Genomic DNA, 19,138 nt, shown 5'->3' on the forward strand with positions numbered 1-19,138 from the left:
CAAAAGAGAAGGCTGAGGGGGGATCTTGTGGCCGGTTATAAACTAATCAGGGGAGATCAGCAGGCATTGGGGGAGTCACTGTTCCCCCGAGCACCGCCAGGAGTGACCAGGAATAATGGTCACAAGCTGGCAGAGGGTAGGTTTAGTTTGGACATCAGGAGGTGATATTTCACAGTCAGGGCGGCTAGGGTCTGGAACCAACTTCCAAGAGAGGTGGTGCAGGCTCCTACCCTGGGGGTTTTTAAGAGGAGGTTAGATGAACACCTTGCTGCGGTCGTTTGACCCCAGTACTCATTCCTGCCATGGCAGGGGGTCAGACTAGATGATCTGCTCAGGTCCCTTCCGACCCTAGAAACTATGAAACTATGAAACATCCTGCCGGCCCTGGGATGCACAGGGAGGCTGGGGCAGCTCTGTAGCTGGACTCCATTTCTACTTAGCCCAGGTGGCGGTGGCTCCTTGTGGCTGCCACCACCACTGATCCCAGCCCCATGGAGACTGGCGAGAACCCACGTGCAGAGCCCTGGCCCTGGTCCCAGCCTGCTGTGTACCTGCTCTGGACTTGCCCTGGCTGGAGTGGACCAGCTCTGGACCAGCTAGGACCTGTGCACACAGCCTCAACCCACTACATGCCTGCTCCAGACTTGCCCACCCATGCTGAGCAGCAGCAGTAGTTATGGTGGCCAGGCAGAAGCTGCTGCTGAGTGTGGGGGAAAAGCAGCTGCCTCCCCCTTTGCTGCTGCCAGGCCCTTGCTGCAGCCACCTGGACTCCTCTCTGCTATGGTCATCACTGCCACCAGCACTGTCTCTGGGACCCCAGCGGGGCAGCAGTGGCTGTGGAGCCACAGGGTAACCTGGGCATGGGCTCCAGGCAGCCACAACAAGAAGGGCCTGACAGGAGCAAAGTGGGAGGCAGCTGCTTTTCCTCCATGCCCAGCAGCAGCTTCTGCCATCATGGGTGTGTGGTCTGGATCCGGCAGGTGTGCAGCGTACCAGGGTCAGGACTGTGTGTGCAGGTCCTGGCTGGTCTGGAGCTGGTCTGCTCAGTCTGGGGTGAGTCCAGAGTGGGTGTGGGGTGGGCTGGGGTGGGGCCAGGACCGTGCACTCAGTTGCTGCTTGGGCACTGGTGGCAATGGCAGGGAGGAGCTGCAGGGCACATGGGCTTCAAGCTGTTGCTGGGAGGGGGGAGGTGAGAGGGGTGCTGACTGGCTTGCAGTAGCTCCTCAAAACTGTCTGTTGCCCGCAGGCCCAATTGCTCACTCCTGCCTTGCAGACTGGTTCCAAGGGGCCTGTGCTTTCATAGGCAACAGCCAGAAACTTTATCAGAAACTTCTGCCTGACTTCAGACTAACACAGCTTACCACCTCCCTGCCTAATACAGTATTCAGCAATCCTCCCATGCCTCCTACAAAATATGGCACCAGATTTGAATAACAGAAGAACAGATTCCAGTTATGAGCACAAGGATTCTACTTTTTGTGATATGAGAGGCCTATATAATATTTTGAATATACTGAAGATATATATTTAATTTTATGAATTTACATGTGCTGAACTACAGCTTTATTAAGCAGTACAATAATCTGATTTAACATACAGGCAACTTAACATTGTACTAATATTATTGTATTTCTTTAAAGATGTGAATAAAATAACAGGTATTTGTTAAAAACATAAACAACACTGCTCATTTTAATACAAAATTTAACGCAAATGGTCTATATTATGCTAGTTTTTAGTTAGTACTAAACAGTTTCTAGTTAGTTCAAAAATGTACTCAGTGTACATGTTTTGTAATGTGAGTACTTGAAGGTATTTTTGCTTCCATATTTGTGTCTTTTGTTATATTTTAACAGGATGGTTCAAATTCCAAACCAGTTTTTCTCATCTATTTTATAAGTAAATCTACATAAAGTTTTCCATAGTTATGTTCAAGAACAGATTTTCACAGTATTTTTAACCATATTATTACAAACACTTGCTAATTTCACGCTTTTTTGCCTTGAATTTCTTCTGTATCAAATTGAAGTGGCCCAGATTATGATACACTTTATTTGTTTAATAGATGGTGGCTGCAACCAAAGGGTGGATCAGGGGAGTGCAACGATTAAGTTGCACTACCCCCCCTGCTTTCATTCCTTCTCCACCCAAACTTAAAAACCAACTCCCTGGAGGTGCAGCAGCATTTTTATTCAGGCGTACTGAGATAATCAATTGACTCCATTGACTTTATGGCTCATTATCATCTCCCCAATTCCTGCTAATCTCTCTCCAGTTCACAGGTTTTAATAATCCTCTATACCTTTTTACTGGTCTTCATGTTCGTATTCAAACTATTCTTTTTTCTGGAATTTTGCTGTCTGTTAGCCATTCCTGGTAATATCTCTCTTTTATTTCACAGCCCTACAGACTCTTTTTAGCTCTAGCTAAAAACCTTAACTCAGGTGTGGTAATAGTAACTCAGGTGTAGAAATGACTGATAGTGAAGGGACTATTAAGATGTTCAAGAAAGCTAGATTTTGCTTTATGAATCCAAATAAGAGATGTATACTGTACTATAGTGACTATGGGACTAGTGATGCAATGTCTTTTGACTTTTTTGACTCTTTTTGACTAAGTTGTTGTATTTTTTTAACATAATGTATAATCCAGCAAATTAGTGCACATTCAAATAGTTATATTTGTTTTTGCTTTGATCTTATACTGAATAACATAGTGCTAGCCTCCTAATTGCATTTAAATGGAGAAAAATAAGTGTTGTATTATATGTGATGATGTGCCGTACCATTTGCCAACCCCCCTTTTCAAAATCCTAGATCTGCCCATGGCTATAGCCATATTTTATGCCATTATTCAGTCCACTTGCAAAGCTTTATTAACATAGGTTAATGTTAAGAACTATTCACATGATAAAGATTTTGCAAGCTTTGGCCCAAATTTTACAGGAAGTTCAGGGTGTAATTAATGATATGCTCTGTTGCAGTAATTTGCTTTTTTTGATCAACAAGATGCAAAACCTATTCTAGCTCTCCAGATGACAAGAAAAAGACAATTATTTCCTTCGAAAATTTATTGTCCCAAAAATTAGTACTACTCATGTATCCCTGGCAATTGGATCTTGAAAGCTGGTTTCTCTGCAAAGGGAAGAGAAAAGTATTTTCCATTTTACAAAGTGTCTATATTGCTACAAGAGGAATATAGTAGATCTTAAACATCAGTGTACTCAATTAAGACAAATTGGTGGAATGAGTAAATAGGTATGTTTTAGTCTATACATTGGAGCAGTAGTTAAAGAATGGTTCATCTTTCTGCAAAAATTGTTCTTGTAATGCTGTATAGCTCAGATCCTGCACCCACTGAGAAAATGATGGTTAAAAATCTTAGTTCCTGAAAGGAAAATGCAATTTGATTTCTTCTGCCATTTTTTCCTTCTTGTTTGTTCAGTTTTTGATTTCTTCATGCTTAATATCTACCACTTGTTGACAAAATGCTGCCAATTTCTATAAATTACAGGAGTAAACAATTGATTCTCCTTCTTTAAAGCATTATAGCTGGTTGGCCATTGCTTTCATTGGGAGTAGGATTGAGCTCTGCTTTAGGATTACTCCACATAAGTGATACCATCATGTACCTGTCCCTTTGTGACTTTGGAAGTTATTGCAGAATAAGAACCTTTGTAGGTAATACCCAAGAGAAAAAAATGGGTAAGTCTGTATTCTCCTGTTTTTTTTCCATAAGCCTATAATTTAACAGTTGCGGCTGTATGACTTGTATTATGCTCTAATCATCCATCAGAATAAGTAAATTGTACTTTTAAAATGGCACTTTAATGTTGTACTTTGCAAAAAATTCAAATAATTCAAGTAAAATAGAAATGAAATAGATTTTAGAGCTCAACATCAGTTGGTGCTAATTGGAATATTGCAGTAAGTTATTAACATTTCTGTAACAGTATAGAAACCTTTTATTTTATATCATAATATAAAAATTATTTCTTAGCTTCTTAAGAAGCCTGAAAAGGGAGATGAACAGGCCAGTGAAAAACACAAGGAAAAAGGAGAAGAAGCTGATATTGAAGAAGGCAAATGGGAAAAATCACCTGGATCTGGGAGTATAAAATCCAAGTCATTGGAAGGTCCATTAAAGGAGCTTAAGGAAAAGTAAGTAATATTTATTGTTCATGTTCAGACTTGATCCTAACTTGCCCTGTTTTAAGAGCTTAAATGTGTCACAGGTCATGGTGCATGGGTCATGAGCTGTCTCATTGTGGGGTGAATTTTACTCTGAAAGGATCTCAAACTATTATGCAAGCATGGAGCGACTGTCTCACGACACCTTTACACAGGAAATACATTATTAAAACTATAATTATAGGTCTGTGATGTAAAAGACACAGCCCACAGAGCCCCCTTCTCCAGCCTCCTGTGCTGACCCTGAGCCTCAAGTTCACCCACACTGCACATGGCACATGGTAGACCAGCACACAAGGCCTGGGATGCAAGCTGCATGTGGTGCCCAGCTCAGCCAATCCAGGACACATGTCACATGCAGTGCCTGTTCCAGCCAGCCCAAGACTATGCCACACATGGCACTTTCTCTGTTCAGTCCAGGACTATACCACATGCAGGGCCTGCTCCATCTAGTCCAGGACTACACCTGCATCAGCTGTTCTGGGACCTGTGCTGTATCAAGTGCCTGCCCTGGTCTAGGTGGGCTGGATACATTGGTTCTGGACCATCCAAAATGGGAGCTACATGCAGTGCACATCCTGGACTGGTCAGAGCAGGTGCCACATGCATACAGAAGGAGTGGTGGTCTTTGGGCCCACTCTAGCCTGTGGGACTTGCCGTATACCAGTCATCCAGCTTGTGGGGCCAGATGAGTTTGAGACCCCTGCTATAGATGATTGATTCCCAGTGGTTGCGCCACAACACACCAGTGTGCTACAAGAGCAGTGACAGTGTGTCATGAAAAGTGGGCTGGATGGGATCCCAGCTGGAGCCCTGTGCTGAGGCACGTGGAGACAGGGGAGCAGGCAGCCCTGGGCTGGTTGCTCCCTGGTCTCAGGGTATGGTGTGCCTCAGCGTGGGGGCTTCACATGCCTTAGTGCAGGGGCTCCACAGCAGACCCCCACTCCGAGGTAGGTGGAGACAGGAGCAGTCAGACCAGGGCTGCCTGCTTCCCCTTCTCCAGGTACACTCCTCCCCAGCCAGCTGGGCTGCCTGCTCCTCTGTCTCCATGTTTGTCCCAGTGTATGCCACTTTGGCATGCTTTGTGACACTTTTTTATTTAGGATTTTTTTATGCTACTGTTGGAAATCCTGGTAGCAAATTTTGTCCTGGCACAGCAAATTAACAGTGCCGCACACAATTTAACATGCAATGCATGTGCTTTGTAGTGCCACAAAGAGGTATGTGGTGCCACAAACTGCATGTGCCTGCACATCTGGATCCAGACTTAGGGTTTTTCTGCAGTATGCAAGAGGGTGCAAATGTAACTCTACTACTTGTGTTTTCAGAGATTTGCCTCTTGGAGATATAAACAAGAAAGTTTCTTAAAACAAAGAAAAAAGCAAAGGGAATTTGTTCATTCAATGTAAAATAAAATTCTGAATTAACTAGTTGGAGAAATGATTTGCCATCATGCAATACCTTTTGCATTTATTATTGAAGATTTATCATCTGTGAAATCATGGTTTACCGGAGATGCATGGAGCCCAGCTGAGATGGAGCTGCAACAGAGGCAGCCTATATCATGTTATACAGGCAGGCGCACTGCTTCTGCTTTAGCCTTTTATGACTTCTAGCCATGTACCTCCTGGAAACCAAGGAATATGGAGCAATTTCACCCTGTGGCAGAGACAGCCTAGTGATAGAAGCTGTTGCCACCAGCTAGAACTACCTCATGCACCTTAGCATTTGGGAAGTATATCAGAGCCAAACTGATATAATGTAATGTATATGCATGCAGAGCCTTTCTCCTGTAGCTGTTTCTCAGTCCGGGTCCTCCTGAAAATGTAGGTGCTCAGGGCAGTTCCACCTACCTCGCATGCCTGTTTACAAGAAATACTGTGCAAGGAAGGGATGCAGCAAAAGCATATGCTCTTGCCACAGCTACTTCCCAGTCTGGTTCTGCAGGAGACACACATTTTAAATCCACCTGGCCATGGCAGTGGTAGTAGTCAGTGAGCATAAGATAAGGATCCAAAAAAAAAAAAAAAGGATTAACAATGAAATTACTTTTAGATTTTACCGTGCATAATATATTGGTTTCTAAAATGGAGTGCTATGAAATTTTGAGAAGTGCCTTGAGTCTAAAAGGTTGAGAACCACTGAACTAGACCCTTTATATGTGCCAGGGCTTTAATTCAATGGTCTTGGGTGTAATACAGCATCAGATTTAACAAATATTAAGTTTTTTCTATCTGAGTGCTTTTAAGATTGTGATGAATGGTCCTGTTTATCTGTTCATAGACTTTAACTAGATCGGGAGCCATATCTGAAACTGTTTTGCTGTGTACTAAAAAAGCAGTAATGAATTACTGTCCCTAGAGCTACATCAGAGGGGTTGGTTGCCTACTGGAGGTCACTTTGTAAATCCTAATGGTAATAGAGTTCCATTGTAAATGGACATTTAAAAAAGTGCATGAATGTGCAGGCTCATCTGTATATCTGAAATTATGTCATGTGCAAATAAGTTTTCTCTCTCTCATTTATGCTTTTTCCCTAGCTGCCCACCCTCTTCCTTCTCCTCCTCTGTCTCTCTCCAGCTTTTAATTATTTTGTTTCTCATGACTCCCACCCATACTTATCAGTTCCTTAGAACTCATCTTTGGAAAGATACAGCAGCCCATATTAAACTTGAATTTGTCATCCAATGACCTGCCATTCTCAGAGCTACCATTAGGCAAATCTGTCCTGCCATCTTTGTTCCTGCATCATCTCTAATTGAGACATTCTCTGTACTCAGTAACAGGCAGACTAAGAAGCAATGTGCCAAGCAGGTTCAACAGCAACAAATCCAGGAATGTTCTCCAAGCAGGTGGGAAGGTTGTTGCAGAATGAGCGGACTACAAAACTTGTCAGGAGTACAGGCACTTACAGTGCCTACAATGGCATGCCTGTATTTAAACGGTTAATACATCAAGTAAAGCAGGCATGGCTTGTCATACCCTGGGGAACTAACACGGTATTTACCAATAATACCCATATTTAGAAATATACCTTATAGACTTACAGACCTCATCAGTGTTTTCTGATTAAATGAGGTCTTGCTCACGAAAGCTTATGCATTTCTGATTCAGTTAGTCTATACGATGCATCTTTACCCTGCCTTCTGCCTCACTTCTGACTACCTCTCTCTGTCCATTTAGAAATATGTGCCACTATTAATAATTGTACATTGTTTTAGTGTCTCTCTCAGTGGATGCACAATTGCACATGCACAACTACAGGTACAGTTAATGTGATGCGATAACCTCTGGAGTGCTGGAATACACTACTTCCAGGCACAGCATATACACATGTGCCCAGGACAGCAGCACTGAACTATGGCAGAGCAGGCCTGGGCTGGTAGCAGGTTTATGGGGGTCAGCCCTGGGCTCCAGGTGGCAGTGTTGGGTAGCAGAGAGGCTGGCTAGGGCATGAGAGTGCGGAACATGCTGAGCCATTTGGCTAGGCAGCAGGCAGGGGTCTGGCCCCCTGGCAAAACTGAAATTCCTGTTTCAGTTTTAATTTTCCTCTTCTATTATATACAAGAAAAGTTTAAGGAACTACTAGCTACTTACTCTTGTCTGTAATTAGATTAAAATATTCTGTAATTTCTTTCATAATTTCCAGTTTTGCTTTAGGAGGAAGATACCTGGTTACTGAACAAGACCAGTGAGATGAATAATGGGGCTGAAAGTTGCATCAACTTAAAAGAGTGTTGAAAGCAATAGGCATTATTAAGAACATAAATCTCTTCAGGCATATATAAAATAAAAGATTGTGATAAAGGTAGTTTGCCTAAATAAATGTGGGTTACATTACCTAGCAACTTGATGTGAAAGGGCTGGGGTAGAAGCATTAGTGCTTATTTTTCTAATACTTTCCATGTCTTGCAAAGTCTGTGAACAATTTTTGTGAAGAGGACCCATAATACTTTATGAATTCAGACTGGAGCTTGCATGCTCTGAATGCTGCCACTGAAGACAGGAAATTTCTCAAATGCTTACATTGTCACAGGATCAGACTCATAGGGTCTGTACCTGGAACCCTTACTCACATGAGGAATCTTATTAACATCAATGTTGTTATTTCTTTAAGGATTCCAAATATGAGAAGGAGCTACAGGATAGTCTTTTTAAACAGTTCTAAAGTACATCTGGTTTTCTTCGAAAGTGACTGCAAGACTTTAATGTTTTCTTCTGTTTTGTTTTGAACTGAATGCACACCAGAGAGCTGAGTTTATCTGTACAAGATGAACAGCAAAAGTGCAGTGCATCTCATTTGTTCTTAAAAAGTACATGTGGTTTCACTGCAGGCCTGATGTAAAGCACATCGAAACCTATGGAAGAGTTTGTATCATGTCCAGTGAGCAGAGATTCTTTTTCTAAATTATTTGGATTTTTTTTTTCCTTTTTATACACATGCAGGCCACAAAATGATAGTGATAAAGAGCAAAGGGATTTGGAGAGAAGATTTCGAGAAAAAGAACCTGAAAGACAAAGGTATCGGTTGGATGATGGCAGAAAGCATAGAGCGCACTATGAGTTTGACAAGTTTGTGAGAAGGAATGAAGAAGAGCTGAAATGGGGGAAAGGATACAACCAAGACAGAGGAAAGAAAGGGAACCACAACTACAGCTTCACTGTGGAGGCAGTAGACAAACTGGGTAAAGAGGACAAGTGTGATGACATGGCATCCAAAAAGGAGCGCATAAGAAATAAGGTTCTTTTATTCATTTAGGATAATCTTTCATTAGTAAAGTATACTTCGAGGTCACAGGTTTTACTTTTGCAAAAACATCATAAAGATGCTTTTTCAAGGAAAGCAAATTGATAATTTTATTTTCAGTAAAACCAAGACTTCTTTACAAAAATAGCTAAAATAAGGTGATTGGATATGTCTTCCCTCATTATCTCTATTTACAAAATCTGGGGTACATTTTATCTTTCTTGGCATCCTAGCAGTTTACTGAACATTATTCTTGGAAGCCTAGCATTTTTTGAATGTTTTAAACCTTGTTATACTACTGATCACCATGATATAATTTGAGAATTGTGGCCTGCTAATCTTTTAAGAGCTAATTTATACTGCATAGAGTCTTAAATAGCCTAGCTAATTACTGGGTGGCCATCAGTTGTCCAGTGATGCAATTGAAAATGAATCACTAAGTAATTTATCCAAAAACTAGCATATTTAGATAACTTCAATATGAAAAATAAGGAAATAAAGAGCACATTAAGTAATCTTTATGTACTTTGCACTGAAGTAAAGGAGGACACCTTATCATATAGAGAAGTATTGAATGGGCCTGTTCACAAACCTGCCAAATTCTCCAATTTTCTTTTGGTCTGGAGAGAGATATAGAAACAGCATTCTCCTACCACCCTTGAAACCTGTGGATGAACAGGGTACAGTGCTGTGTAGTTTTCTTGAAATAGCCTTTTCTGTTTCTTTTTCTAGACTGAGCCCAGTACTTTAAATTAGATGTTAAATGGTGTTTCTGCATTCCATCAAATTCTAATTTTTGTGATTAGTTAAAATAAAGAGCCTTACTCTAGAGGCTTTCAAATAGTAACAGTTAACTACTGTATTTGCTCAAATACAAGATGAGTTTTTTATGAACTTGATTAAATGCAGCCAATAGTGAGCATGACTGTAAAACAATGACCCCCACATTGGGCAAACTTGCTGATGGAAACCCTTTTATTTATTTTTTTTGCCCTTAAAAAAACAGGCAGGTGTTCCCTCCACAGGGAACTGGCATCAGGCCTGAGGATACTGGAATACAAGGCCAGCACCGGAAGGGCTAGATGCAGCTGTGATACCCTCCCCTTAGTGCCAAAATTTTTTTACCTTAACCAAAAGGCTAAGGAGTTGATGGGAACCTACCACCAGAATAGGTTAGTGTAGCTCATCTGAATAAGATGTACGGTAGTGCCCATTAAGTGCAGTCCCCCTCAGCAATGACCCTTTTTCAAGTCATGGTGAGCCACAACATTACATACAGTTCAGCCAGAATCCCTCTGTTGCTCCCCTTTCTCAGTCTGGTGCATGATTAGTGTGGTCTTGCCTTCCACGAGGTAAAATCAAACCAGGTTGCCCTGTGCTTCATTTACATACAATTTTTGGACCGTGCTATGACGCATAATGACAAGAACATGTGATTCAGGTAAAATAAGTGGGGGCTTATTAGCACATAGCTCCTTTGTCTGGGGTACCTGGAATACACACATATACTGAGCAGTGCTGAGCTTTGGGGTCACTGTGGCTTGAAATGCTGTTGACTCTGCTGGGGCCCAGCCCAATGAACTATATGGTAAGTTATGAATCTTTGTCTTTGGCCCAATATCTTGCAAACTGTCTACATAGTTTGTACTTTGCAGCCTTTTGGCTAAGATCAAGGGAGACAGGAGTATTTGAACCCCAAGGCCTCCAGGCATGGGGCTTGCATGTAGGATGCCTGCCTGGATTTGGGGAGTATCCAAAGCCCTGGACCAGTGGTAGAGCCATACAGGCTTGATGATTGAGCTCTGCTCAATTTTGGAACGTGGCTATTAGGCTTTGCCCAATTGATTTTGGAACTGATTTAGCCTTGAAAAGGATTTTTTAAAGTTTTTTCTACTACATATAAGTAGGTACTAAAGTGCTGCTCAGCAGTGTGTTTATGGAATACTTCTGCTAAAAGTTGCACTAGTTTCAAAAAAAGGTAACATGCATCAATTCTGAATAAACAAAGTGCATGGGTACTACATGCAAATTGCTACAGCCATGTTTAATTTCAAGTTTATTATTTTCAGATTTGCTCTTCATTTCCACAGGCTCATGGAAAGCAGGGTCTGACTCTAAGGAGAGAGGGAAGGAGCAGCCAGCAGAAAAAGTTGGGAAGAAGCAGAGATCAAAGGGCTACCTGACCCCCCCAGATTTCTTTTCCCTGCTGTAGCAATGGGAAGGGGACAAATTCAAGGCAAACCTCCCATAATTAGATTCTTTACCGGTAAAATTATAACAAAATTATAAATTTTCCATATATAGAATCTAATTATTGTGAGGTCATCTTATAATCAGGTATTCAAGTAAATATGGTATATTTTACTGCCATGGAAAGTCTATATAGCTTAGATAGGTATGTTTTAAAGGGCACGCAAGAGCTGTCAGACAGCTTATTTGAGGGAGATTCAGGTATTGTTTCTTACAAACTACTGATCAGCAAGTTTCTGGTGGTTTCAGTTACTATACTTCTGCAGTTAACTATCCATGTGTTGTCCATATTTTCTTGATTTAGTCACAGTAGGTGAAATACATTCTGCCCACACACAACATGCATATGGAAGTAGAGTGTGGTGGCCATAGGAACCAGACTGAATTATATAGGTGTTTAAACATGTGCATCACATGTTTTAACTTTATTAATAGCTTATGAGTTTATATGGCCTTTGCACAAATATCAATGAGGGAGAAACAATAAAGGCTATATACATCAGCTGCAGGTGTATATTCTAGTTTTATCAGGCCTTGATTACCCTGGTATTATTTTATTTATATTATTATTTTAACAGCATTTTTCACAGATGTCTCTTGTCCTTCTTATACTATTTTGTCAGATAATTATATCTTTAATATTTGTCATAGCTGAAATGAAATTTGTTTATAAGGACTGTAATTTATAGTTTACTTAATTTACTCAGAATGTTTGGCTTCCAAGAATAGAGTTTTAAACAAAGCGGATAATAAATACTAAGGCAGTTCTAATTACACTTCAGCTTTTTCCCAGTCCTTGTTTAATGTGAAGTGATTTGATACAAAATCCCCTTTTCACAAAAAATCAAGTTAATCGTTTTAGAATCCCACATATGTAAATAAATGATAATTTATGGAAAAAGTTAACCCTGTGCACTTCTTTCTAGGATCGTCCAGCCATGCAGTTATACCAGCCCGGAGCTCGCATTCGAACACATACGGGGTCTACAAATAAAACCTATGATTGCTGTGGGAAGTTCTCTGAAGATACCTGTGATAGAAAATCTGAGGCAGATAATTCAGCTGGAGGTGGTTCTGAGAAGAGTGAAGAAGCAGAATAAAAGAAAAAGAATAGAAAATATGTGAAAAAGACTGACGTTAATTTTAACTTCTCCACAACATTCATAAGGCCATTTCAGAACTGCACAGATTATACCGACAAAAGTGTAATACATCTATCCCTTGCTTTCTTCAATAAGAAAAAACATGATTTGAGACAGATGTCAAATTAATATGGCAAAGAAATATAATTTTTTTTCTACAAGAAGTGTAAGCAAACACCATTTTCTTAATTTAATAGCAGTCCAATATTTTATTAGTCTTACCCCAAGATAAGAAAAACCTCTAATAGTTTTAAACTAGTATTTATATAAAACTTTTCAGATAACATTTCACCTTTTCAAGTCTGTTATACTTAGAGAAATAAAGAACTGTAAGTTTGTGTCAGTTTGAAATCTGAAGCACTTTAAATGTGTTCTGTGAATGACATTAACTATAAAGGACCTAGTCCTTCAAACATCACCAGGCATAAAGCTGACTATGAAGAACAGTGCTAGTGGAATCAATGACACCATGGCTAGAAGCATGCACCGTAGCCAGTAATGTTTGCAGGATCTGGCCCAGGGTTTGCACATCTGTGAGCCGTGTCTATTGGTATTTGTAGCTCATTGTTTACATTGTTTTCAATTAGCTATAGTGTCAGGTAAGTGTAATTAAAAGCTACAATACATTGTTATAACATTTGCCATTCTCCTGACCATTTTTGCCTTGTAAGTTTTAATGTATTCCTGTGTTTAAAATGGAAACGCAATCCTCCACATTTAAATGCTGTATCTGGTTTTGCAATTGCAATTTTTTTTAATGTTTTTGGCACTGACTTTTAAAAGGTATTGTACAGTGGTGACTTTTTATATGTTAATGTTTCATATAAGTTGCAGTTGTAGGATTTGGAAATTCTATGATGCATATAAGTTATAAAATATAATTTCTTTGAGAAAATAAAACATCTAATAGTGACTCTGACATACTGTTCTGAAGATTTAGGCCAAATACTGTGCTCTGATACATCTCAGTGACTCCAGTAACAGGTATGTGTACTGAAAGACAAAAGGGCTTTTGACAATTGTCTGATGATTAATACACTTAAACTAAGATCTGCTTTATCAGTGAAGTTAAACACTAAAATATTTATTTTTGGCATCATATTGAAACTTTTTCTTATTAAGCATAACACTTGGTTGTTCTAGTCTTAACAATAATTTATTGTACTTTCCAAACGTTAAACAATTGATATAAGAGTAAAAAATAGTTTTGGCTATTTAAGAAATGATCTTCCACAGTTTTTTTCACTTAGGACACCAAAAAGGATAAGAAAGATACTATATTACTTAGTAGTGTCAAAAGGTAGGTTAAATATACAGGTAATTAGTTAATATTAAGTTCTGTCAGAGCATTGATATGCTAGAGGTTATCTAGTTTTTAAGCTGCTTAAATTACTTCAAAGTAGAAAACTCTAATGTAAAACTTGTTATAGAATGGATTGTCCCTTTATTAGAATTGGGCCCAGCCTAGTTCTTTTTGCTCGGATGATGGATTTGGGCTTGGACTAGCAGTTGGGTCAGGTGATGGTAACCCAGAGGTGGGGCTCCATATCAATAAAAGATGACTCAGTCTGAAGGGTGAGACTTCTCCAGAGAGCAGGAAGTCTCTCCTACAGTAGATCCAGATGCAGTCACACTGAACTCTTTGCAGGATTAGGGCCTAATGAGAAAATATTCCTAGCCTGTTTGAATTGCAAGAGAGGATGGCAGAGCCCAGCAAATTAAAATACTATTTCCTTAGGTGAGGGAAGTCATCATATGGCGAAGAAATGTAGTTCTTCAAATGTTTCCATGTATATTTCACTCTTGGGACCAGATTCTATTCCAGCAGCAGTAATACCTCAATTTGAGGGATGATCACCCTCAATTCACGGGTGATCTCTCCCATAGGTCACTGATGAATCTTCAGGTAACTTCAGAGTCCAATTCTTGAGCTACAGCTCCACACACAGAAGTTGCAGGTCTTTCCACAGGAGACAGTAGGCTGCAGGGCCAGATTTGTCCTTTTCCTTTCTCTGCACTCTTCTCTGCTTTGAGGGCAAGATGCTTTACCTTGAGCAGGGTGGCACTTGGTTGATGTGGCACCATTAGAGTTGGTTAGCAGCCAGCTCCTCCCAGGTCTTGATGCCAGCATCCATTTTCTTGCGGTATGCCTTCAATGTGTCCTTGTAGTGTTTCCTCTGGCTGCTACAATATCTCAGGTGGCAAGATCTCTCAGCTATACCAGGAGCAGAGCACTTGTTTTGGGAGTCAAGTTAGGCAGCCTCACAGAATGTCCAGTCCAGTGAAGTTGGTGCTTGAGGATTACTGACTCAATGCTGGTAACATTGGCTTCAACAGGGATACTAGCATCTCTGATGCAGTCTTCCCATTTAATGTGGAGGATTTTCCAGAGGTATCATGGGTGATAGTCACAGAAGTCTGAGATGACAGCAGTAGGTCACCTTTGTTTCACATCTGTAAAGGAGAGTGGGGATGATGACTACATTGTAAACCTGGATCTTGATGTCTTTATGGAGATCGTAATCAATAAAAACACATCAAAGCAATTTCCCAAAGGAGGTGCTTGCACAATGGGTCCTGTACTTGATCTCCTTATCAATGTTCACTCTCTGAAACAGTTGGCTACGAAGGCAAGGGAAGTGCTTGACTACCTCTAGCACTACCTCCTCGATTTGTAGTTTGAGGAGAGGGCAGTCATATTCACAGTATGACAGGCTTATAGAGCACTTCCATTTTCTCCATGTTGAGAGAGACATCCACAGCTTGGTAGGCTTCTGCAAAGAGACCCAGCATGGTCTGGAAGTTTTCCTCAGCATGTGCAAGGATGATTCAGTCTTTAGTGAAGGTCAAGGGTGGTTGTTTTGAATACTTTCGTCTTTGAGTGAAAAAGTCCCAGGTTGAAGAGCCCTCCATCTGTTCAGTATTCAGTGTCAGTTCTGGAAGGGAGGTGGCCCTTGATGAGAGCCAGAATGACAGTCAAAAAATGGAGAATAGAACTGGGGTAATGAGACACATCTTTGCTTGACTCCCATGTGGATGACAAAAGGATCTGTCTCTGATCTGCTACAAAGAACCATCACAGTCATCTGGTCTTGGAGAAGCCTCAGAACCTTGATGTATTTTTCATCAATAAATTCTATTTATTTATTATTTATGTAGAATAAATTGCATTCCATAAAAGTAGATTTAGGTGCCGAAATGTGATTCTGATCCTCCCTGCTTGAGTTCCTGAAGAACAGTTAATGTAAAAATTGGGTGTGTCCTTTTTCTTCTCACTGCTTTTTGTGATTTCAATCTTAAGGGCAAAAGGATGGTATGTTACAAATTAGATGCACTGATGGATTTTCAGGGACTCAAACAGGGTGGAATAGAATCTACTTAGATACCTAATAGGTGGGATTGAATCTGGTTCTTGGTGGGCACCTGTCCCATGACTTTGGGATCAGTATCTTTTGGCAAGCAGTGTGTCTTTCAGCCACATCTCTAACCTGCGCCCTGAAGGCATAAGGAACAAAGCAGAAGTGTTGACTTAAAATTCTGCTTGTGATACTAACCATATCAATGCCAGAATTTCCAGTGCCAGGAGATCCAGCAGTGACTTTTACTGAAGACTTTTTCTTTTACTGAATCACTGCAATTATTAGCAGGAATGAACATTCCTACAGCGTACATATTTCTTCAGCACTGTCTTTATGGTACCAATGAAAGAAGCGCTCAGACTGACCACTAGAAGTCTCACTAAACTGTCACTTCCATTAGGGGAGGAATAGTCTTATCTTCAAGATGCAGTGGAAGAGATCCATGGGGAGGATTGCAGGGGCAGGGGGGAGGCAGAGTCTGCAGGGAAGATTGGGGAGCAGGCATGGTCCATAGGGAGGTTGGTGGCACTGGGGGGCTTGCAGGGTCTGCAGGAGAACGTGGGGTAATGGGGGGGCTGTCTTCCCCCACCCTCTGGGACCAAGATCTATTTTTAGCCCCCTGATTGCCCCCACCCCCAGACAAACTGCCCCCCTCAAGTGAACCTAACTCCCTATTCCTTTTGCCCTTTCCCCCACTGGGACTTACTTCCTTGGCTTCTGGTATTGGTGAACATTGATAAAGCTAGCACCAGGAGTGGGTTGGGCAGTTTGGTGGGCTGGGGAGGACTGACTGGTCCACGGATGGGGGTGCTGTCCATCTGGGGATGGGGTGCGAGGGTGGGGCTAAAAGCCAAGTGCCAGGAGTGGGTAGGAAAAGTGCAGCCCCTGGGACTGGGGCCAGCAGTTGGGTTTTTCTAGATCTGGAGCTGCACTGGGAACTATGGAACCAAAGTTCAGTTCAATCAGCCTCGCCAGACCAGAGCTGTTAGACTACCCTGGAGGTACACTTAACTTAGATTGGGTTGGCCACTTTTAGACTGATCTAACTGCCCTGAACCTTTGTACAGTTCACAAGTAGAGATGTAAATATCATTTACAAAAATAGGCAGATGGGTTCTTCAGGTAGATTTGATATATTTTATTAGACCAACTAAATAGTTGGAAAAATTGTTCTTTGCCTGCCCAGAGCAGGTGGGGTTGGCCTCTATCTTTTGAGGTCCCTTCCAGCCCTTAATTTCTATGATTTTTTTGGGCACAAACACCCATTTTCATTTAACCTTCTCTAATTATTAATTTAACCTTTAGTTATATCAATTAAATGATTAACTGATAACGCAGCAGCTCTCACACAGCTGCTGTAGGGATCTGCTTCCAGGGCCCTTTGACTGGGGTAAAGAAGGGAGGAAGCAAGCCCAGACCACAGCACAGGTGAAGCCCTGTGCTGGGCAGGAGGAAGCACCTATGAACGAGCAGCTAATTGCTTAACTGATGAGTTATTAGGCTGCTTGTTGTTTTCCTCTTAGACTATGGGTACTAGTCCCCCCCGCCCAACCTCCTTGCTCCTCTCTCCCTCCCTCCTGCCTGCCCTGCTGCCTTCTGATTCCTGCTCGGGCACCGTGTGGCCTCCCTTTTCCCCTTCTCTGCCAGGCTGGGCTCACCCAAAGGTAAAGGATAACTGGTAAGCTAACTGGTTATCACTGCACTTATTGGTTAAACAATTAACCATTTAACCTTCCACATCCTTATTTCCAGGTAGATCCACCTAAATAATGTACAGTCTGCATCTGGGCAAACTAAGTTAGATTGGGTAACCTTTTGCTTGTTAGGTCCTAGAAATAATCCAAATGAAATACTTGAGTTATACCATCTCCCTCCTTACACTCCTTTTCAGGGACTTCTTTTAGAAGAGGCTATTGCAACAGGAGATGAAATACATTTTTATTCTGAGAGCTAAATATATTACTATTTTAATAAAGGTGAGGGAAATTTTTTATATGTGTAATTCTTTTACTCATATTAAAAAGGGTGATGGGGCCCTGTTCTGGATTTGATTCTGCAGTAGCAAGAACACACCTGTGTGACACTCTCCCCTGGTAGAGGTGTTCAAGTTGATTGCCTCTTTTGGCAGAACTGTTTGATGGCCTCTCTTCAGGCAGACTCCAAACATGTACCTTCATGCTACTTCAGGTTACTGCTTCTTGATCACAAAAATAATGGAATATACCATATACACGTTTGAAGAAAGAACAGTTACTTCCTTGTAACTGGTTCTCTAAAGTATGTTATATATAAGTACTCCATGATCCATCCCCATTAATACTACGATGTAGTATTATAAAACCTGGATTCTGTATTGGTGATGGAGACAGTTGGTCCCACTCTACCATCTATGCCCTCAGATGTGTGTGTTGTTGACTATTGACGCAAGAAAGCTCAGGGCACAGGAAGGAAATTAAACAGGCACTGCTGGCCAAAAGGCTCTAATGTCAAATGTATGGAGTACATGAGTGCCCAAAGGGAACTTTAAGGATAGCACATTTCAAACAAAAGTGATAAAATAGGAATGGGAGTGTGGGTTAAAGGTTTAAAGCAGTGGAGCTGAACCTCTGAGAGAGACAGGGTAGGTGCTTGTGACCTGGCTACACTGTGGGGCACCACTCCTCTCACATACAGAAAGGGGAGAAGAAGGTGGCTGCCAATGCTAAAGGGTGGGGAGAGAGGAAGAGAGCTTACCCCCAGCTGTAGACAGGATCAGTGGCATTGGAAGGGGAGGCATGGGCCAGATCCAGTCATTTTGGGAGGCAGATCTGGTCTGCAGGCTATAGATTGAGTACTGCTGGTTTAAAGCAAGAGCAGAGGAGGCCACTGAGCAGAAAACCCAGAGTATCGACTGTTCAGCAAAGGAGCTCAAGGAGTTAATGGCCACTTCCTCGAGGAATGCAGCCTAGGGAATGAGAAAAAGGCTCCACACTTGCGAAGAACATCCCCTCACCCTGGACTGACAGTGTGGTTGACTTGTTAGGGACATACCACAGGGTACAGGAAAGAAAGGATGCTTCATGTGTTAGACAAGCACTTTAGTCCCATCAGCCAGAGTCCAGAATGGTCTGATTCTGGTAACACCATCCAGGACCCACCTCCAATGCACTGAGGGGGCCTCCACTACTTGTACAGGAAGATTTCATAGATTTCATAGACGTTAGGGCTGGAAGGGACCTCAGAAGATCATCAAGTCCAGCCCCCTGCCCAAAGGGCAGGAAGTCAGCTGGGGTCATAGGATCCCAGCAAGATAAGCATCCAATTTGCTCTTGAAGGTGTTCAATGTAGGTGCTTGAACCACCTCCGATGGCAGGCTGTTCCAGACCTTGGGGGCTCGGACAGTAAAGAAATTCTTCCTTATGTCCAGCCTGAAACGGTCTCGCAGTAGTTTATGACCATTCGACCTCATCAT

General features: G+C 41.6%; 1 protein-coding gene across 2 annotated transcripts in view; it reads left to right on the plus strand.

Moving 5' to 3' along the window:
• The window catches only part of UPF3A (UPF3 regulator of nonsense transcripts homolog A (yeast)), a 63,082-nt gene extending 49,748 nt beyond the window's left edge, over window positions 1-13,334 (plus strand). For both annotated transcript variants that reach the window (XM_019524909.1, XM_019524908.1), the window contains 3 exons: window positions 4,000-4,160; window positions 8,636-8,930; window positions 12,113-13,334. In XM_019524909.1, coding sequence (XP_019380454.1) covers window positions 4,000-4,160; window positions 8,636-8,930; window positions 12,113-12,286 — 630 coding nt within the window. In that variant the 3' untranslated portion in view covers window positions 12,287-13,334. The remainder of the gene's footprint in view (window positions 1-3,999; window positions 4,161-8,635; window positions 8,931-12,112) is intronic.
• The last annotated feature ends 5,804 nt before the right edge of the window (window positions 13,335-19,138 follow it).

Source organism: Gavialis gangeticus, unplaced genomic scaffold (assembly GCF_001723915.1).
Source record: "Gavialis gangeticus isolate Ggan-Ray unplaced genomic scaffold, GavGan_comp1, whole genome shotgun sequence".
NCBI classification, from domain to species: Eukaryota; Metazoa; Chordata; order Crocodylia; family Gavialidae; genus Gavialis; species Gavialis gangeticus.